The sequence below is a fragment of the Leuciscus leuciscus genome, assembly GCF_965113295.1.
Source record: "Leuciscus leuciscus genome assembly, chromosome: 7".
NCBI classification, from domain to species: domain Eukaryota; kingdom Metazoa; phylum Chordata; class Actinopteri; order Cypriniformes; family Leuciscidae; genus Leuciscus; species Leuciscus leuciscus.
In genome coordinates, this window is record NC_138731.1 from 6,394,233 (window position 1) to 6,417,890 (window position 23,658).

A 23,658-nucleotide genomic window follows, 5' to 3' on the forward strand; every position below is an offset into this window, starting at 1 on the left:
AGACTAGACTAAGACTGACAGAAAACTGAACAATAAACTAACAGCTAAGACAGGATCAAAACACTTCACAAGACTTCTCAACAGGTTACTCACAAATGAATCTTCACATAAAGATTGGCAATGAACCGGCACAGGACAGCAAACACAAGGGGATTAAATAGGGAGAAACTAATGAGGGAAACAGGTGACGGCGATGATACAGTAATGATAACAAGAAGAGATAACAAGGGGGCGGGGTTACATGACGAGACAACGCAAGCACATGGCCAAACAAATGGCCATGTGCTGCACATAAAACATGGGTCTGTCATGATCCTGCCTCAAAACAAGAAAGATCTAGGACATGAAGGCAGAACCATGACAGCTATAGCTTAGTGTTAGTAGGCTATATGAGCGTATAGGCCTACTACAGTCGTATCGTAAAATGTTATATTCGCATATACCACTATAATTTATAAGCTATAGTTTAGAATTGTAGTTATATAGTATTATATTATAAAATATATGATTATATAAATGCAATTGTATATTAGGTGCAGTATTGTATTGTTTTGTCCCTTAGGTCTTCAAACGTTCAAAGACCGTATTAGTTTAATTAAGGCCAATGAAGGAAAAAACTGCCAGCTATGCAGACAGGCTGTGGATGGGTCAGAAGAGCACCAGGAAAAAAAGCATTTTAAATATGCTGTGCACTTTAAAGATGGTGATTTTGGTGAGCATATGTTGGTTTTGTAACATATTTTATTCACTAAATTATTAGTTTTATTATACACTATTCTCTTTATGTGCTTTTTAACAGTTCTGTTCACTGTACCATGCTTTTGTGACAAAATTGACAAATTAAAAAGAAGTCACTGGCATTGCTTTAAGTGTGACAGGATTTTACAAAGGCGAAATGCATTTGAAGATCATCTGCAGAAACATGGTAGGAATTAATTATGCTATTACATGATTATTAATCATGCTATTGCCAAACACATAACCTATTAAAAGTACTGTTTTCACTGACTTAATATACTTGTTTTGCAGGTTGCATGGTAACACCATTCAAAGACCTGCCAAATAAAAGTATGCATTTGTTAATTTTACATTTGCATAGTTATAATTTTCTGTTGATATTTCAAGCCTACGACACTTAATGTTTTCGGTCATTTCATAATATCTAAATTGGAAACTGATTGTTGTAACAGATGACATTTAGTCTTGGTCTACAGTATGTGTACATAACATGGTCCATAGCTATTAATTAAGCCTGGTACATAACAACATATGACATTCTAATCAAACTCACTCGCTAATTCTGAAACTGCTACTGTAATTTATGTACATTTTTAGGTGAGCCAAAGAAAAATGAAAATGCAGCGAGTGCTCCTGTTGGTGAGCAGAGCTTTCTGTGTTGCCACTGCTTATCCTCTTTTACCACAGCAGGGAGTCTTTGTAGACATGAGAAGTAGTTGATGTACAGCAAGGCGTCTTCATCACAGCCAAAAATAGTAGATAAGAGGCCAAAGAGTGCCGATACATATGCAGAAAAGCACCACCTCTCAAGTCATTGCCTGTGAAGTAGCAGAGTGCCGGGAGTTCATGACTCTGGCCAAACTTAGTGGAAAGCCTGGTGCAGAGTGTGAGCATTTAATCAGAGTTTCTTCTGCTCCACCATACATTCCTCCTGAGCCTGTGAGAGAAGAATCTTTGAAGACGATGCAGGAAAAAGGACTGATTTCCACCACCAGACTGACGGAGTGCACTAAACTTAACAGTTCAGCGTCATTAGAGGGAATCTGCTCTGTTTTTCCTATTTTCTTTGAGAAACATGGATATTCTAGCAGATTTGTTTACTTTTCCATTTATTCGGGAAAGAAAGAAAGATGGTGCCTCTTTGGGCAGACATGAGTGTCCTTTGACAAATTGTTGGGGCACTGGTATTGCCTTTGTAAAAGCACAAAAAAACAGTATCGATGTGTCCATATCTATATGGCAATGTGGTGGCTCTTCCAAGAAAGAGAAGATTTATTAATTGAGTCTTCCAGAGCAGACAGTGACTTGTCAGGGGACCCCTCTGAAAATGAAGAGATTGAACTTGGTGTTGTAGGGGAAGGACTAAAGAAGCATCAACTCGCTGCAATGACCAACTATCTCTGGCAAAACAAAAGAATACCAGAAATTTTGCCACAGCAATTAAGGACTCAGGCAAGTCAGGTCCCGATAAGGTTTGAGCCCACAGAGGCAACATGTCCTTATTGCCCTGGGCCAACCCCACCAGGTCTTACAGAACCAGTGGTTGCCACAAAGACTGCGTCAGTCTACGATATAGATTCAGTGAAGAAAGGTTTGTACATTAAATAAAAAAAATTCAAACATTTGTAAATGTGTGATAATGCCACAGTAAAGTATGTTTTTTTTTTTGTTCTCTCTCCTAATAAAGGTGTTACAGTGTGTGTTAAATACTGCCTGATCTGCAAGACACCAGTCAGATTTCAGGAATACACTTCAGGTTTTCATAATTTCAATAATAGAATCATTTTGACTACTCGTCTATGTGCTATGATGACATCTGCCCTAAAGGTAAGAAAAAGTTATTTGTAATACATATGAACAGCATGTCAAATTGATTTTCAAGTCAAGTCACTGCTTTATGTCAAGCAATTCAAGTCAAGTTGTAGCTTGGGTTAAGCAAGTCACTGGCAATTCATACAAATGTTTGACGATTTAACTGAATTTATATATTAACATAAGTTAAAACTGCAGTAGTTACGGACTATGGGATTTTTATTTGCAACAAAATTTTTTGCAATATGCATTTCTACTCAAAAGGACTCCACATACAGCTGAGTTGTTAATACAATACAAATCTAAAAATAAATAAATAAATAAAATGTAAAACTACATTGCCTAAAATGTAACTAAAATTAGGCCAACATAAAAGCATGTAAAATTCTGAAACAGCTGCTGTACCTAAATATGCCTCAAACATTGCAGAAGACCATTAAAAAGTATTAATCAATGCAAGTATAATGGTTTCTATGCCACCAAATGGCATTCTTCAAACAAGCATCCCCTTTATGGAACATGAACATATATATCCTCAAGTTAGAGTTAGTGTGTGGAGAGAGAGAGAGAGAGAGAGAGAGAGAGAGAGAGAGAGAGAGAGAGAGAGAGAGAGGTGATTTGAGTGTGATTAATATTTGTGAGTGAATGTGTGTGCATCTGTATGAGTGAAGAGTGTATTGTTTGTTTGCATGTGCATGGTTGTACTTGCAAGTTCGAGGTTTTTCTAAATGTTTTGTTTGTTTTGATTTGTTTATTTGTGGATGCATGGTTGGGTTCGCAAGTCTGTATGAATTTTTTTATTTATTTGTGTGTGTGAAGGTGTATACAATTTTTTATGTGCATCCCCAAAAACTATCCATAGGCGTTTCACTCAAAGTCTAACACTGAAGACCAATTATTAGACAGTGTACGATTGCAAAAAAAAAAAAGTTTACAGTTTGACAAAAGCACAAGATTGTGTTTTATTGCGAGTGTACACAAATATAAGTAAACACTTTGCAGTTTGAATGATGTCCTGTACTATGAACTAAATTACAGAGTATGTTTTTATGTTCCCACTGTTCGATCGCGCCCACGCCTCTCTCTCTCTCTCTCTCTCTCTCTCACACACACACACACACACACACACACACACACACACACACACACACACACACGCAACATATTTCAGCATTGCAATCTTGACATTGCACTCGCAGCCTGTTCATTATAGCCACAGAGCTAAGGCAGGACAGATTAGGTGACCGTTAAGAACCTGCGTATCTAACAGTAGTTCCGCATTACATTCATTAATTTGCACGTGAGTGTTATTTATTTTTATACCGTGTAAATTCATGCACCAACCGTGACGCCCGTACCGTTTCGGTTCAATATGAATACATGTACCGTTTCACTCCTAGTCTGTGCAGCGCCAATTCCAAGTCGAACAAGCCTGTTAGCACTCTCTGCTTGCCTGCTGCGTCACGTGATTAGGTTGTGGTGCGTTCAAAAACAGATATTTATTAAACAGAATACAAGTTATTTCGAGTCATTTAACTCAAGTCCGAGTCAAGTCTCAAGTCATGAATATAAAGTCAAAGTCAAGTCAAGTCTTTTATAAATATTTGTCAAGCAAGTCTCAAGTCCTAAAATTTGCGACTTAAGTCCAACTCAAGTCAAGTCATGTGACTCGAGTCCCCCACCTCTGGGTCTTAACGTGTTACCGTGAGGCAAAGTATATTTTTTTATTAAATGCAATACGTTTGAATATGTATTCTCTCGTTATTTCATCTGACTCCATAAATGAAAAGGTTTTAATGATATCTGTGGATCATTAATTGTAAGTGAATGTTTGACTATTCCTTTTAACTCTTTAATGAAAATAATGTCAAAGTCAGTTAGAATAATCAAATGTAACAATTTATTATATCAGGTAAATGTATCATGGCAATTTCATAATCAATTCAAAGATAATCGATACAAAACATCAAATGCTCTGGAATAGAGAGAAGAGATGCAAACCCAACATTAAGAAATACATGAGGCTGAGAGCTCTCTCTCTCAGCCTCACGGGCCAATCTGAGATACAGAAAAGGCCCTGAATTTCCTGCTGCATTTCATTATATAGACAAACCTTTCACATGGAAACATGTATTGACAAAAGAAATTTGCATTCAGAGGTTGCACCTTTTGGGGGTGTGTGACCATTTGTCAGGAGATCATCTTCCTTTGTCTGCCAGTTATCTTTAAACTCTTATTACCTTTTGTGTTACTTATTTGGGAATGCGACATTTGTACCAGTCGCACTGTGACATTTTAAATGATACCAAACATGAAAGATACTCTGTGGTAGTCATTCACATAAAACTATACATTTTCTTGGGTGAATTCAGGTGATCATCTGAGCATGAGAGAGAGGGGGTGAGGGGAGAGGGAAAGAGATGTAGATTAGGATGACTCGGAGGTGAGACTTTCGTCTCGATGGTGCACGAGGGCTAGTTCAAATGGTAATTTGTCCTTTGTCCTCTCAGGGTCTGGTCTCTCTTCAAACAAACTGTCCGGCATTTCCTAATTTCTCAATTCTTACACGGCCATTGGGCGATTTCTGTCAATGATGGAGGACCTTCTTCAAGTGACAATTCACCACAACACCCTGAGGAAAGCAATTTTTCATTTCTGGCAATGACCAGATATAGCTATGACTTTTCTTGTATTCGCTGTGGCCATGAACCACCTATCCTAATTGCTGATGGTAATTGGAAGGTGGCCTTTGATTTACCTGGTAAGCTATTTATAGAAATCACAGTGTATATAAATAACAGTCATTTATGATTGGTGTAGTGAATTTATGACAATTTTTTTAATTTGTGTTGGTTTCAGTTATGGTAAGAACTATACTCACAAACACTAATTTATATGATCATATGGATTGTCATTTAAAGGGATAGTTCACTTTGAAATTAAATTTTGGTATGTTTTAGCTTACCTCAAGGGCATCCAAGATGTAGGTGTCTTTTTTTCCGCAGTAGTTTAAATTTGTATATTTTTAGGTCAAACCGTTCTTGTCTGTCAGTCATATAATGCAGGTCTATGGTCACTGTCTCAAACAGCATGCACAGAGTCCAAATGAAACAATTCCCCATCGTAAGTACACATTGATGGCCTAAGACACGAAACGAGCGGTTTGTGTGAGAAAACGAACAGTATTTATATCGTTGTTACCTCTTGTACACAGCCACGTCCAAGTGATCTGAGAGCGCGGGCGGGTATAGATATATACACTAGATGTCGCCTTGGCTACGGTTTCGTTCCAATGAACTGCAGTAGCCAAGGCGACATCTAGTGTATATATCTATACCCGCCCGCGCTCTCAGATCACTTGGACGTGGTTGTCCAAAGTGAACTATCCCTTTAAATACTACATAATTGCTAAGATATATAATTTGTCATTTCCCCCTTCATCACCTATAGAAACAAAAGAGAGAAACCCTTTCTCCAGTGAACTGTCCTACTCATCTCATCATTTTGCCCCTTGGCTTGGATCCTCCTGCAGAGCCGGAAAAGTTTTAACAAAAACAGAGATCCTCAAAGGGTTTTCAGATCGTCTAAGTGACAAGTCGCCACCTGTGGACTCGCATGCTGTTGAGGACACAGTGCTAAAACTGCTAGAAATAAAAAGGTGTTACTATGCCATAATTATTACTTATAAACACACATTTTATTTTGAATCAAAAAACTAAATAGTTACATTTCTTTTTCAAGCCTTCCAAAAGTGAGCTGCTGGCAGCATGTGCACAACTTGGAGTATCTGTTGCTGGCTCTGCCTCAGATATCATTAATCGCTTGGAGGAGCTACTTCTATACAAAGACATTTACCCCAAAATGTTCATCAAACTACAGAAGACTGGAGGTGTGGCAACCATGTACAATTTTTCAATTGAGTTTGTTAGAAGAAATGTTTTAGCTTTTGTCAATTCTTTTTTTTCAGGTGGTGTTCTCCATGTTGGCTGCCCACATGCCATTGTTTACGTTTGTTCACCTCTTTGGTGGTAAGAGTCAGCGAGGGACCACGTTGACGCGCTTTTGAATTTAAAAACTCCACCGACTATCTACATTTCAGATGTAGCTGGACGTGTTGCACGACATGCTAACAATAGAACTCGACAGGCATTTTTCAGACCTTTTGATGGCAGATTGTGTGAGGCCACAGCTGAAAATGTGGCCAAGGCCTCAACCAAGGAGCTTGTCGTTTATTTACCCTGGGTTAAAACCATGATAGAAGGTGGACGTGTCCAGAGTCAAGATAATGAAACCACTGAAGCACTTGACAAACCTCACCCTATCACAGGAACTTCAGATAGACTTTCACTGTATGACCGCTTCCATCAACGTAACCAAAAACAGGAAAAAGAGAAACTGAGAAGCTTTGATCTTGTCCCAGATCTCCTTGGTCTCATTAACTCTTCAATGGCAGAGCAACTCAACCGGGAACTTGCCAACTTTCTTTGTCAGCTGAAAGATGTTCATTTTATGTTTGCACTTCGTTTGGTGTTCCATTTGCATAACAGTAAAGTGAATAAATCATTCATGGACAAAATGATGAGACAGACACAAGGGGCAGCTGAAGTTGGCCTGGATGGCAGGCTGAGTCTCTTCACTACATGTGAGATTGATATCGTATCTTAATTTGTGCATTTAACCTTATAACTATCTTGCATAAACGTTGATCTAATCAATGTGAATTGTTACAGATAGAGGCACTGACTCAAGATTTCAAATTCCTGAGCATGTCAAGGAAAAGAAGAAAGAAGTAATCTCGGGTGAAGGACTACACTTTAGCACATCACTTTTCCCCATCTTGAAGGAAAACAAGGTATCATTGCAAATATTTAGATTTGGTTTAGCACAAATTGATTTTCAATAACAAAATCATGCCATGTTGGAAATGTTATCATAGTGTGTTATCATTCTACATGTCATTATTTACCTGTAGGACAAGCTTTCTGAATTGTACTACACTGTACAAAATCATACTTCAGTCCTTGTGCAAGTTGACAACTGTACAGCAACAGTTAAAGACTTAAAGTCACTCTATCCTGCACAATCCATTTTACCCAACCTCCTACATCCTACCCAACCAACCATGGCTGACTGATGAAGTATGTACAGTATTTTTGTGTGCCATGGGTATTACAATGTAAGCATGGTTTACGAGGACACTTCCTGTAAACCAAATGGCTTAAAAAATATATATACTCTTCTTTTTTTGTATTCTAAAAATGCAGGAAGTTTTCTGTGATGAGTAGGTTTAGGGGTACGGTTAGTGTAGGGAGATAGAATATACATTTTGTATAGTATAAAAACAATTACGCCTATGGAGAGTCCCCTTAAACCACATATTTGTGTGTGTGTGTGTGTGTGTTTATGAAACATTAACACATATTTATGTGTAATAGGCTGTCAATACTAGAGTAGCACAGCTTGCATCTACAACACCCATTACATATACTATTTTCAAGAGATTTAAAAAAAAAACTGAATTAATTATAAATATATGTAATAATTATTTATATCAACTTTCTGCAAGGTTGTGATACTTCCAACATTTACATTTATTTGCTGGTGGAGAGACTGGATCACTCAAACAAAAATATCCCCTCGAAATGTATCATGCTTGAAGGTATACTGTTCATGTACACGCAATCACACATATATATGTGTAGGTGTGTGTGTTTCTAGATTGTTATGGAAATAGCAATTATTACACAGAATTGTTTTTAGGAAGCGACACTGTGGTTTTTCCTCGATGTGTCAGTAAGAGTGAGATCCCTGAGATTGGGAACCACTTCATTTTGTGGGTTAGTTGAAATAATTAGATCCTACAAATTTCCTTTAACATTAACTATTTTTTTTCAGTCTATTTTCTTCAGTCTCTTGTACATCTTTTCTTTTTGATATCTTCAAACTCAAAGGTGTTCTGTGGTCAAAGTCATGAGATCCGGGTGTTTGATTCCATGGAGCTTTACAAAGATACCTTTACCAAAGCGTCATATGGAAATACTTTGGTAATGTATTTGTATCCTTTTTTAAATTTCTGTGCTGCAGCATACTAGGTAGATATAAAGCACATTGACCATTAAGTCAAACTGTATTAAAGATGTATTTTTGTCTACTGTAAAGTAACCATGTGTAATCTCTTAGTCATAAATGACTATTACATATGGTTTATTTCACATTAATATAAAGGCAGGGTAATCTGAATTAACTTTCAATATAAATGTACAGTCTAAATGCACTTTATTACGTTCAGATCAGCAGTGTCTAATATTGTTCTTGTCTGTGACTGTCTATGCATCTTTTTCTTCATCAGTGATGCCTTCAGTAACACATGGGAACTTGCTGATTGGATTATCTCTTATCCACCACCACAGTGGCTTCAGAGCCAGGGTGATGCAAACAACTGTGGAGTGTTTGTGTGCACTGTAAGACTTAAAGGGCCCTATCTTGCACCCAGCGCAATTGACTTTGTACAGCGACGCATGTATCATTCCTATTTTGCACCCGCGCACAGCGCGCTTTTCCCTCCACAGACGCACGTCGGTTAACTAAGAAATACACTTGCGCTCCCGGGGGCGGTTCAGCGCAAAGAGGAGGCGTGTTCCGGCGCAAACGTTCCCTCATGCTATTTTGCAGGTTTAGAAAACAATTCCGCCACTGACCGAAAAAAACTAGTTTAAAGTCAGTGGCGCGTTGCGCATGTTATTCATATGCTATTTTAAAGGCGCATGTTTGGCCACAATCAATGTAGCGTGTGCACAACGCACATACACTTTGATTCTCTCATCTACACAGAAGCAGCAGTTTTCATTTTTGCAAATCATACATTACGATAGATAGATAGATAGATAGATAGATAGATAGATAGATAGATAGATAGTTTATTATAAAAGCATACATCTAGCTTACACATTTACCCAAATTAAACCATCCCCAACGTCACTTCTCTGTGTTTTACGGCCCTGACGAGAACGTCGGTCTCCTCGGCTGTGAACCGCTCCTGGCGCGCGCCTGGCAAATCCGCCATTATAATAGGAATCCGCTTTAGAACAAGTGCGCCTGCTCTTAAAGGAAATGTGAGATGACGCTCTGATTGGTTTATTTCACGTTACGCCCAAACCACACCTATGAATAATGAAGCTACTTCAGACCAACCCCTTTTAGATTTGCGTCAGGCGCAAGAGGCATTTATCCCGGCGGGAAAATAGCAACAGCGCCGAGACCCGCCCACAAAGTTACTTGCGCTTTGCGCTTGACACTTGCGTTTCAGATCGTTAAAATAGGGCCCATTGACTATAATAAATATATTTTTTATATTTGTAGTTCCAAAATTTTCAGCTAGCTTTTAAGAACATTGTTTTTATTTCATCAGAAAAAGATAAGAAAGGTAAAATGTTATGGTCTGTCTGATTTAAAAAATACACAACTAATGTTTCATCTTTAATTTTTGTTCACCTTGAATAGATGGCAGAGATGGAGCTGAAGGGCTTCAGGTTGAGCAAAGAGACCATTGGTCTGTCACAAACACAATATCTATGAGAATATCATGCAACAGGCTTAGTAGAAGATGTTGTTGTAGAGGTTGGTTGTCTTATTATTTTAACTTGAAAAATGTTTCAAACTAGTAATTTACAGGAACAGAACATTATTATTTTTCATCATAGGACTCAATGGAAAAAAACTGAAAAACCGATGGAGTGTATGGGAGGTGACTTGCGTGTGTGCTGTTTTCAGAAAGTGGGCAAAGGGTAGGCCATGTTTGTTTTTATTGTATATTTTTAGGTGAATACACTAATTATACCATGTGTATCTTATTCACAGGCCATTGTATCCCAGTGTTGTGAAGACCTTGTGGGTACAGTGTGACATGTGTTTGGGCTGGCTACACACATATTGTGCTGGAGTGAAAGAAGCTGATGTTAAAAAAGGCACTTTCAAATGTGGATGTGATTTTGACACAACCATACACTTTTGATGAGTAAGTTTAAATAGAAAGCTTTTACTGTCATTAAGAAATGTGGAGTTGGATCATAGTCTAGCCCAGAATTACACTTATTTTCACTAAAAAGTTTATGCTAGAAAAAAATAGGAACAAAAGATACTCAACATTAATAATATGGTACTTCTATTCATGTTACATAATCAGTATAAAGCTACATAAACTTTGATTTAGCTAACCACTTATTAACCACTTTTGTGGTGCCACTGGCTCATTGTCATCTGAATAATCAGCAACTATTCTATAGCCTGTTTTTTGTTCTATGCTATGTCATAACCGGATGTTGATAACATCTACATTGTTTCTTTGTAGCACTCGGAAGGCTCTGAGACTTGGAATTGAAAACATAATCTCAGATCAAGACATAAAAGTGAGTACTTAAAATCACAATTAACATTTCTTGCCATATATATATATATATATGCATGTATATGTATGTCACAGGTCGGGGGGAGCGCAAGCAGGCCGCCCACCCCTAAACTGGAGAACCGCCTCGAGGAGGAGACCGTGGAACACATGAGGCAGACAGGAGGTTGAAATAAATAACGATGTCTCTTTATTTTGCTTAATTATAAAAACAGTCTTTTAAAAGTTGGCTCCGTGGTTCTTCATTACTGGTGATAGAGGCTAGACAGCAGAGGAGCCGTTAACAGCTCTTAGCTTCACCTTCGTTCACCGGCTCAATGATTCTCCATTCCTGGCGACAGAGACTGAACAGCAGAGGGCCAGTAACAGCTCATAACTTCACATTCGCTCAATGGTTCCTCCAGCTCTGAATAACAGAGGGTCAGCAACAGCTCATAGCTTCACATTCGCTCACCGGCTCAATGGTTCCTCCAGCTCTGAATATCAGAGGGTCAGTAACGCTTATAACTTCACATTCGCTCACCAGCTCAGTGATTCTTCATTCCTGGCGACAGAGACTGAACAGCAGAGGATCAGTAACAGCTCTTAGCTTCTCATTCGCTCACCGGCTCAGTGTTTCTTCATTCCTGGCGACAGAGACTGAACAGCAAAGGATCAGTAACAGCTCTTAGCTTCTCATTCGCTCACCGGCTCAGGGTTTCTTCATTCCTGGCGACAGAGACTGAACAGCAAAGGATCAGTAACAGCTCTTAGCTTCTCATTCGCTCACCGGCTCAGTGATTCTTCATTCCTGGCAACAGAGACTGAACAGCGGAGGATCCGTAACAGCTCTTAGCTTCTCATTCACTCACCGGCTCAATGATTCTTCATATTCACTCAATAACTAGGACAATAAAGGACAGTAAAGGACAATCCAGCACCGCTTCACAGAGGATCCATTCGTTGGGCCACCAGTACACTCCACAGTATACATCCCACACTCGTGCATGCACTGCAACCATATAACTCTTCACACGTGATCAAAATAACTTCAAGCACTGTAAATACAAGACTCACATGGAATAGGGTGGTTGTACCGTGTCCAAACTAATGCCTCAGCAGATGGAAATATCAGAGCGCTGGTCAACTGAAGTTCGTTCCTTATCCATGGGTCCTTCGTGCCGCTGGCTTGGGGTTCTCCAGACTGTGTGAGTGAAGACTCAAATTTCATCATTTACTGTTGTTTTTTAGAATTATTATTACTTTTTATTAATATTCATAATCAGTAGTATTATGTATCTCTTTTATACTCTTTATATACATTCATAATTATTTGTACTCATTGTATTTTGTGAATATGTGGGAGAGACTTTGGGAGACTTTGGACTTGAGTGTGTGCTGCTGCTGGACTGAAATGTATATGCATAGCATAAGGGGACTACATTCCAACGTTAATGGAAACCATATGTTGGTTTCTGCTGAATGTATGTGTTCCTATGGTGATGTAGTTTTTTTCCTTGGTCAGGGATATAAAAACCAAGCCCTGTTTGTCCGAAAATCAGGAAGAGACGGAAATGTAAAGAAGGTGACTGAGAAGCTGAATTAGACCTTAGCTTGGTCCATTGTCTCTTCCTCCTATGTTTTATAACCCAAATAAATAAGAGATCTCTTTGCAAAATCACTGGTGTCTGTTTCCATGAAATTAAACAACAGGGGAAAGCAAGATTTTTAAATCAACAATTTGGCGTCACGAAGAACAAGATAGTATATCCAGAAATAATGTCTCAAGGTAAGACTTTTTCCTTTATATAAAAGTTCTAAGTCTGCCTGATGATTAGAGACAATGACTGTAACTGCTAAAAAGAACTGTGTTGTTTAAGGAGCCTGTGGTTTTGCCAAAGAATATAAAACATAGTATAAAAATAATTCAATTTAATTTGGCTTATTTAAGTTCTCTGAAAAGTAAACCTCTAAAGTTATTTGATATGCTGGGATTGAGAAGGATCTTTTTTAGAAAAAAGACCATCTAGTCAAAAATTTGGGAGAATTAGCTGTAAGACGGTAAAACTATTATTTGCTGGTTGTCACTGATTGGTGGTTGGATAATATGGCGAGACTGTTTAAAACGATGGCAGAGTAATCTCTAAAATATATCCAACACACGGAAGATTCGTACTCGAGGCGAGGAGGTGAAACACAAGCAAAGCTCGATTGACATGAGTGGTTAAAGTGTGGCGAGTCTGTTTAAAACGATGGCAGGTAAAACTCTAAAGCACGTTAATACACTGGAGTAATACGAGTTAAAATAGTTAGGATCGCGTGCATTCCAACTTTGACCGTAAAGCTGTTCAAATATTTTGAGGATACTGATCAGAGTAAGCTTAAAGAAAGAAAAAAAAGGAAAAAGAAAACAAGAAATTAATCTGAGAGAAAATCCACAAATATTCAAAAATTGTTTTGAGTTAACTGGAACCTAAACAAAATACTGAAAAACATTGAAGTTAACTTTTCTATAAAATTTTCTTTTGTTCTGTAAAGGGAGAAAGAGTGAGGCAGCCCCTCCCTTCAGAATTTGCTCCATACCTTCATGCACACACATACTGTAGTTTGGAGAAGGGGGAGAGAGAGAGAGAAGGGTAGCCTCTGACACACACACACACATACATACATGCACATATGCATACACACACATACATAGGCTTGCAGTTCTGAGCGCACACACATAATATACAGAGAGAGCGAGAGAGAAGCAGAGTACCATAGCCCCACCCTTAGAGAAACACACTCACAGACACACACATCCCTGCTGTTCTGAGCAGCACAAAGTAACTTTGCAAGATGGCAGAAAGTGACTGTAACAGCAGAACAATTTCGGCTTGGTACCTTGAAAGAAAGAACAAGAAACAAGCTAAGCTTTTGAAAAAAGGACTTGACATAAATGCAAATATGGATGCACAGTTACAATGGTTCGAGTCTCAAAAAGACAAGATAAAATCACAAGCATTTCCAATACTGGCAGCTCATTGGATTGTAAAGCAAGGTGGAATTTGTTGTGATATAAATGGCGGTCCAGTTCCACTTGCTGAAGCAATGAAGCCTCAAATTGAAGCATTTAATAAGTTGAACAAAATCATGTCTATTAAATGTTCAGATGGAGAAAATACAACCAATGATGATTCGTTTGATCCAGATTGGACAAATATAATAACTGAAGCGGAAAGAAAATATTCACAACTACCAGTGAAATCCGCAACCACAGTAACGCCTCCTCCTTATAAACCAATCTATCCAGCTTTGCCTGAACAATATACAAGTTCATCTAAACCTGTGACACAGTCTCAACTTTCGAGATCAAATGGAGGTCCAGTTGACAAGATGTACATTGCATCTGCACAAGCAGCTCCAATAATAACAAGATCTAAATCAGCCCAGCCAAACAGAGACATGTTGCAATGTACACCAGCTCGTAATTATGGATCTGACTGGGATGATGAGACAAGAGATGACGACATGATCACAGTTGACAAGATCGGTCCTGAATTTTCTTCACCTGTTATTAAAAGGGAAGACTTACAATCTGAAATGATGACAGAAGAGAGACCATTCACACCAGGAGAACGTCAAGCCATTCTCACAGCCTTGCCTCCTCTGAAGAGACAAGATCCAAACACGGAGTTTTGGCGAGAATTAGACTCTCTGGTTGAAGCACATCAAATGACATTAAAAGACATACACACCATTGTGAAAGCTAAAATCCCAAGAGACAGATGGGAACGCTTGCCTGCTTCGATAACCACAGCCCAATGGATAAATTTGTGGGTTGATGACCAGGGGCGACCCCTGGGTCTTTGGCAAGCATTAGATGTGTTTCGAAAAGAAATCCAAGAAATCTTGGGCAGTGGAAAAATTCCTTTCACATTAGTGACATTGATTAAGCAAAAGGATGATGAATCTCCAGATGAATATGCTCTGCGTAAGTGGAATGCTTACGAGAGATGGGCTCTCTGTGCTAAGAAACAACCTGACAGAGATGATGTACAGTTCACTGACACACTTGTGGATGGACTTAGTACAAAATACCAACAAGCCTTATCACTTGGAGTCAATCCAGGTGAGACATATGATCAGATTTTACAATGGGCTGGGCGCTTAGAGATGGCTACGAGATCAAACAAGGAAGAAGGAAACAAGCCAAATCGAAGAGGAGTGGCAACAGCTCAATACAACATGGACACAAAGAAGAGGATGATTTTCTGCACCAACTGTGGAAAGCGTGGCCACTCAATAAAAGATTGTTGGGCTAAAGGAGGTGGAGCAGAAGGTCAAGGTCCATCATTTAAACAAGTCAGTGCGAAGAAACATGATGAAACCCCTCAAGGGAAAATGTTTACTGAAGCTCAAGTCCGTCAGCTCATAGAGGGAATTATGCATCCGCAATAGGAATCAGCGGCCCCCTGTATTAGTAAGAAAAGAGACAATCGCCTTTTCGTTAATGCATTAATAGGGGGCCACCCATGTGACGTGTTGCTCGACACAGGAGCGGCGATTTCAATAACAGATCTGAACCTACCTACAACAGATGAAACTATGGAAGTTGAAGGAGTTGGAGGAGGTATCACTAAATTTCGCAAAAGTATACAAGTTCCTTTGCAAATACATGAAGATGAAGTCTTATGGACATTCTTCTGGGTGGGTCCGAATTCACAAGGAAGCCTTATTGGCATGGACATTCTTCCACTGTTGAACATGATCATATTTACCGACAGTCGTCAAATCGCTACAACAGCTGGAATAATACCACACGAAGATCGCACATGTAATCTAACGTCTGTTGGTACAGCAAAACCAATTATCAGAGATTGGGGAAAAGATGGTGTGTGGGGACTTCGGTGCAGTTTATATCCAGATGTTTGGGCTAAACACAAATTGGATTGCGGTAAAGCCAACATTGACCCTGTTGTTATTGAGGGACCGATACATGCCCCTCATAAACAATACCCTATCCGACCTGAAGCAAGACAAGCTGTGGAAGAGATAGTGGCAGACTTGGAAGCTGAAGGAATCATCAGACAATCTTCATCAACCACTAATAGTCCTGTATGGCCTGTCAAGAAATCGGATAACTCATGGAGATTAACCATCGATTACACAAGACTTAACAGTGTAACACCAAAACCGCATCCTATTGTGGCCAATCCAGCCACCATTCTGAATGATATTCCAGGAAACGCAAGAATTTTCACAGTATTAGATGTACTGTCGGCTTTCTGGTCTATACCTATTGACGAAAAATCACAAGAGAAATTGGCCTTCACAGTGGGGGCAAAACAGTTTGTCTGGAACCGACTCCCACAAGGGCTAAATTTATCTCCTGTGGTATTCCATAGAACTTTGGATCAGTTCTTAACGGAGCGAAAAGCTGAAATTGAGAGTTCAGGGAGTGTTTGCATCCAATACGTGGATGACTTGTTGATTGCAAGTCCAGACGAAAAGAGTCATATATTTGCTCTAAATGTTGTCCTACAAGCCCTTAGGAAAGGAGGATTCAAAGTCAACCCCGACAAAGCACAGTTGGCCAAAACCAAGGTTATCTACTTGGGCCAAGAAATATCTGTCGAGGGAAGGAGAATGACAACAGAGCGTGTAGAGGCATTACGGAAACTCCCAAAACCTCTAACAGTTACAGGAATACGGAAGGTGATGGGACTTTTCAACTACTGTCGCCAGTATATACCTGATTTTGCCAGCATCACTAGTCCTCTCATCGACTTGTACAAGGGAGGAAAGCCTGGAGTGGAGCAGATAACCTGGACACCAGAAGCTGAGGAAGCATTTATATCTATGAAAGAGAAACTGACATCAGCCCCAGCCTTGGGACTTCCCGATGGACGATTGCCATTCCATTTGTGGACCAGGGTGGGAAATGAGACCTACTCAGCAGTACTGTGTCAAAAACCAGGTGATCGATACAGACCAGTTGGATACTTTTCCACAAAGATTCCTGTCACAATGATTGGTCAACCACGATGTATACAAGCTCTCGATGGTGCCACATGGGCAGTGGATGCTGTGGAAAATTTGATAGGAGCACAAACTATCATACTTCACACTCCACACAGTATAGTGACGTTGTTGAACAACACAAACATCAAGACCATAACTGACGCAAGAAGAGCAAAATGGGAAGCAACTTTGTTGAACAAGGATTTGAGAGTGGAAATAATCAGAGACACATCCCTTAACCCTGCAACAATGATGCTAGAACCACATGAGGGAACACCACATGAGTGTGAAAAACAAGTAGAAGAGGAAAGCCATGGTCCTGTTAATCCAATCCCTCTTGAAAATCCAGATAAGGAGTTATGGGTTGATGGATCCAGTTATTACGTTGATGGAAAACGACATACTGGATGGGCTGTAGTGGAAGCTGATGGAACTGTTGTGAAGAAAGGAGCTCTTCCTGGGCAATTTTCAGCACAAGTAGCTGAGCTCACGGCACTTACGGAAGCTTTTGAACTATCAGAAGGAGATCGAGTCAACATCTACACAGATAGTCGTTATGCTTTTGGCGTGGTCCATGACTATCTTGCTCTGTGGAAAAGACGTGGACTTATCACTAGTAGCGGGAGCGAAATACAACACGCTTCCATAATTCGTCGCTTGATTGCAGCATGTCACTTACCAAGAGAAGCAGCCGTGATCAAAGTAAAATCACATCAATCAGACAAGTCCAAAGAAAGTCAAGGAAACGCGGCAGCAGATGCAGCAGCTAGAGAAGCAGCTTTACTACCTCTTACTCCTGTTACCATGGTACAAGAAAACAGCAAAGATAATCCTGAGCATCATCTTCTGTCATATCAAACAGAGACAGATGAAGAGAAAGAACAATGGATAAAAGCAGGAGCGAAAGAGGATGATCAAGGCATCTGGAGAATTCCAACCGGACAAGTGGTGATGCCGATTGGAACAAGAAGAGAACTAATGCAGCTGTATCATGGAAAAGTGCATGCTGGAGCAAGAGCAATGAAAGCTCAAATCAGCGAGACGTGGTGGTGGCCACGAATGATGAGAGACATTGATGATTACTGTAGAAGATGCTTAATTTGCATGAAAGCAAATGTGGGAAAATCTGTAAAGGTGCGAATGTCACATGCACCCAGACCAACAGGTCCATGGACACACCTCCAAATCGATTTCACAGGACCTTTATCACCCAGTGGAGGGTACCAATACATTCTAGTAATCATGGACAGATTTACTAGGTGGGTGGAAGCATTCCCTACGAGAACTTGCACAGCTGAAGCGGCAGCACGAGTAATGGTGGAAGAAGTTTTTCCTCGCTGGGGTCTTCCATATGAAATTGATTCTGACAATGGAACTCACTTCACTGGAAAACTGATGAAGGAAACAATGAAATTGATGGGGATCAAACAGAAGTTTCACATTCCGTACCATCCGGAAAGCTCAGGCATGGTAGAACGAATGAACAGATCGTTGAAAACCGCTCTTACCAAAGCCATTCTGCAAACTGGCCAAGGTTGGCATAAGTTATTACCTGCTATTCTGTGGAACTTGAGAGCAACTCCAAACAGAGTAACAGGACTAACTCCTTTTGAACTGATGACTGGAAGAGCAATGGTCCTACCTCCTGATGCTCCGCCACCTGCGGGAACGGGAGGAGATTCTACTTTGTTCCAAGAGAAGTTACGACGCTATCTAACAATGCTGGACAAAGCTACCAAAGACAATAATAAGAAAGTGCGAGAAGCTCAACAGCAATGGGATGAAAAACATACCACTACTGATATTCCACACATTCCTGAGTTAGGCAGTTTTGTTATGGTCAAACGCATTGCTAGGAAAGGTTTAGAGCCTAGATGGGAGGGACCATATGAGATACTCTTAACAACCGATACAAGTGTTTGCCTTAAAGGGAAGGGTGTAGGAACAGATAGATGGTATCATTGGTCACAAGTTAAACCTTGCTTAGTGAATGAACAAAATGATAATGACGGCTTAAGGCCTGATACTGAGCACTGTTCATCCATTAGCTTTAAAGATTGGGAATAAAGAAGTGATGTTTAATTATTTCTCTGCTTCCATTTCAGGAATCAAGTCCATAGACATTGATTAGAGATGGTTGTAAGTTATTCTCAATACGAGACATATTGATAGATCCAAGAATGGGAAATTCTGTGTGAAATAAGAGATTTTACACATTCTACACTACTTACAAAACACAACCTCACAAACAATGAACACCCGCCTATTGATTTTCTACCCCGAGGGATAGAATCCTTTAAGATCAACGTTTATTTTAGTTTGTTGTTTTGGCCAGGAACTTGAGTTGTTAAGTAATTAACGAGTCAAGGCACTGGCGGAAGATTTATTAGTTTTTCTTTTCTTAGATGATTGGGGTTCATTTTTAAATGCTTACACATAGATGTTAAATTAACACATAGTACGGGGACATAACATGGTTGGGGTTCTTTGTTATTTTGTTCTTTGTTTTGTTTTTCTTCTTTTCTGTTTCTATTCTTCTGTCTTCTATTCTATTTCTTGGTCTGCTTTTCCTCCTCACTATCACTTCTATAGGGTCGCAACCTGGGAATGATGGTGGAACTGACGGCCGTAGTTCCAGTGGAGGGACTGAAGACTCAAATTTCATCATTTACTGTTGTTTTTTAGAATTATTATTACTTTTTATTAATATTCATAATCAGTAGTATTATGTATCTCTTTTATACTCTTTATATACATTCATAATTATTTGTACTCATTGTATTTTGTGAATATGTGGGAGAGACTTTGGGAGACTTTGGACTTGAGTGTGTGCTGCTGCTGGACTGAAATGTATATGCATAGCATAAGGGGACTACATTCCAACGTTAATGGAAACCATATGTTGGTTTCTGCTGAATGTATGTGTTCCTATGGTGATGTAGTTTTTTTCCTTGGTCAGGGATATAAAAACCAAGCCCTGTTTGTCCGAAAATCAGGAAGAGACGGAAATGTAAAGAAGGTGACTGAGAAGCTGAATTAGACCTTAGCTTGGTCCATTGTCTCTTCCTCCTATGTTTTATAACCCAAATAAATAAGAGATCTCTTTGCAAAATCACTGGTGTCTGTTTCCATGAAATTAAACAACAGGGGAAAGCAAGATTTTTAAATCAACAGTGAGGAATAAACATACCACAGGTACTACAAGTTCTCTTCTTTCACGGCTTCCCTCCGCTGCCTTCCTGTGTCTCTCTCCCTGTGTCTTCGCTGCTCTCCCCCTCTTTTCTCTTCTCTCTTCTCTCTTCAAAATGGCCTTTTATACTCCACTTTGGGAGCATGTGCCCCAATCACCGCTCTAGCTCCTCCCCCTCCACACCTGCCACTCATTTTCTTAATAATCACCCGGTGACATATATATATATATATATATATATATATATATATATATATATATATATATATATATATATATATACGATTTTAACATAATTCTGTTCCAACAGGCTTTACATGAAGCTTTTCACAATGGAGACATCAAATCCTGTCGGTTTTACCTGTGGAAACATCCAGAGACATCACTGAAATTCAAGCAGCACTTAAAGCCTAAACAGTGCCATTTCAGCGAAAGTGATGTGAGGAATAAGCCCATTGTTTTAAGCGTTTCACATTTTACTTGCAGTATATTTTATTGTTATATTACAACAAGTTCCGTATTATCCTAAATTATTTCATATTCTCATATTTAATAGCTCATCAAACTTGCTGATAAAATAAAGAGAGCAGTGGATGCAGATGAGGATCTTGAAAACCTGAACTACATATTTGATGTTATGATTCCAGAGGTATGTGGTAATTATCTTAATGATTGAAGTTGATTTGTGTTATTAGTTGTTTGATGAAAAACAACTTTTTTTATTCTTTTTTTTAAGGTGACCATACTTCTTGTATTAATTTGGACTAATCGCACGTTTATATTCAATCCTGGGTGCATATATAGCCTATTCTGCGCTCAAGCGCATACATAAATCTTGCTGCAAAGCACCGGCAAAAGTAGGCTAATGATAATAAATGTGTCTGAAAAAATAACGAAGCATTTTAATTGTTTATTAATAAACTGCTGTTTTCTAAATCAGTGTCGGCTGCAAACATATCTCCATACATCTCCGCTGTAAAGTAGACGCGCCTTCAGAGAGAAATGCACCTTTCATACGGACATGATTACATAATCATATGGTACCGTATTTGCTTTCCATTCGATTTTTTCCGTTGGGTGACATTTCAAGCTTTATATAGATATATTTCTCATGTCTGTGAGGCTAGCAGTGATGCCGGTAACGAGTAATCTAACGCGTTACTATTTCCAAACCAGTAATCAGATTAAAGTTACTTATCCAAGTCACTGTGCGTTATTATTCTTGTCATTTTCCTTAGTAAAAATATATTTATTTCTTCTTGTGTCTCTGGGAGTGAAGTCACGTATGCGACAAGTCACGTTTTCAGCATGGGGTTCACCTCACGTGTAATGCGTACCACGCAGCGAGACAAACGTAAACAATAATGGAGGGAGGAGAGAGATGCGCGTTTTTTTACTGGAAATACAGTCACTATTTTGAGTTTGTGTCAGCTAAAGATGGCAACATTAAGGTTCGTTGTACACTCTGTGCTGGCGACAAAGTGCTATCTAACTACAGAAACACTACGTCGAATTTGAAAAAAAACATTTGGAGTCGCAGCACTGCATAGTCAAACTCAGGCACGTGCACACATAGACATCAAAGGGGGCTTGAGCACCTGCCCTTTTTATTCCTGGAGAGAAAGTGCCCTTTTTTCTCGGGTGTTTTAAAAAAAAATTTTTTTTTTAAAGATAATATGTGACCCTGGATCACAAAACCAGTCTTAAGTCGCATGGGTATATTTGTGGCAATAGCCAACAAAACATTGTATGGGTCAAAATTATCGATTTTTCTTTTATGCCAAAAATCATCAGAATATTAAGTAAAGATCATGATCCATGAAGATATTTTGTAAATTTCCCACCTTAAATGTATAAAAAAATTATGTTTGTGAGTGGATGCAGCACAATCGCCTATAGAAATGGACAACTTTAAAGGCGATTTTCTCAATATTTCGATTTTTCTGCACCCTCAGTTTCCAGATTTTCAAATAGTTGTATCTAGGCCAAATATTGTCATATCCTAACAAACCTAATATCAATGGAAAGATTATGTATTCAGCTTTCAGATGATGTATAAATCTCAATTAAAAAAAAATTACACATAAGACTGATTTTGTGGTCCAGGGTCACATATATATTCTTTTTTGCGCACAGCTTCCCTGTTAAACAAATATATATTTTGAAGAATAGTTTAAAATGGAGTTTAATTGATTTAAACCCGATTGTATTGCTTCCGCTAAAGAAAATAGTAGGCTACGCTCCGTCTCTACGGTAGAATCCTGTGAGTCCATAGCAACGCTCTGTTTTTCATGGCAACGGTCTGTTATACTCCGCACAGCGGTCTGTTATCAAGAAATAACACACCGCATTCTACATTGGAATTCAATCAAGCCATGCAATAAAATAAGTTAGTAATAAAATAAGCATATCACCACCAGGTGATATGCTTTAGTTATTTTGTTTATCCTATTTACCTGCATTGCCCTGTCAATTAGATGCAAATGTGCGCATTTTAACTAGTTGACGCCTAATTCGCCCTCAAGTTGTTTCAACCCTTTTTTCTGCTGAACACAAAAGAAGATATTTTGAAAAATGTCGGTAACCAAACAGTTGATGGACCCCATTGACTTCCATAGTAGGAAAAAATAATACTATGTTCAGCAGAAAAAAGAAATTCATACAGGGTTGAAACAACTTGAGGGTGAGTAAATGATGACATAATTTTCATTTTTTGGCAAACTATCCCTTTAATAAATAAAACTGAGTAGAAATAAGTTAACATTAAACATTAAAAATAACAATATTTATAAATTAACTTTTTATTTATGAGTAATTAATAAATTAGCAGATTTTGCTATCTGTAACAAAATAGCAGCAACAGCCCTCTTCAGTTTAGAGTGAATATTTGTGTTGATTTTAAAGTGTTATGTAGTCTGATAACACCAAAGTAATTAAAATGATGTAGTGCCTTGTGCAAAAATAAACAAATTATTAGTAAAACACGCCCCTCTGCTTGATGCAGTTATTTAGGTTATTCTAAATATATACTTGAAACTAGAAGCATAGAAAATGTTTTCAAAACATGCACATTGTGGAATGGTTTCCTTTGCTGCTCTATAAACCTAGTGAATACTAAGGAGGCCATGGTTTCTGTGTGAACTGATTATTTTGTAGACATCTTTTGAAAATGAAACAATTGCGTGAGTTTGAGGAAGATCAAATTAATTAACTTTTTAAATAATTTTTTAAAAAAGGAAGTCAGAGTTGCGTTAATATATATATACTTTTTTGTTTAAAAAAAGAAAAAAAAAAACGTAATTATGAGAAGTGCCCTTTATTTCACTTGAGCCCCTGCCCCTCAAAATGTCTGTGCACGTCCCTGGTCAAACTTACAGAGCAAGTCCCACCAGGTGATGCGAAGCAGAGAGCAGGAGGTCCACTACCACCCAAACAACAAAAGCTGGACTTCGGTGCAAAACCAGTAAGTGGGGGAGAGCTGAAGAAGTTGGTTGAAGAAACTGCCGTTTGTTGTAGAGGAAATGCTGCCATTAAA

At 38.8% G+C, this 23,658-nt stretch overlaps 1 protein-coding gene across 1 annotated transcript; it reads left to right on the forward strand.

Annotated features, from left to right (window-relative positions):
• The first annotated feature begins 10,138 nt into the window (after positions 1–10,138).
• On the forward strand, positions 10,139–21,668 carry LOC309503478 (uncharacterized protein). Its single transcript, XM_082176319.1, has 6 exons — positions 10,139–10,167; positions 10,251–10,334; positions 10,898–10,955; positions 20,434–20,562; positions 20,680–20,772; positions 20,860–21,668. Exons 2-6 carry the CDS (start codon positions 10,279–10,281, stop codon positions 20,953–20,955), a joined length of 432 nt encoding a protein of 143 aa, XP_082032445.1. The 5' UTR covers positions 10,139–10,167; positions 10,251–10,278; the 3' UTR covers positions 20,956–21,668.
• Positions 21,669–23,658: the final 1,990 nt, after the last annotated feature.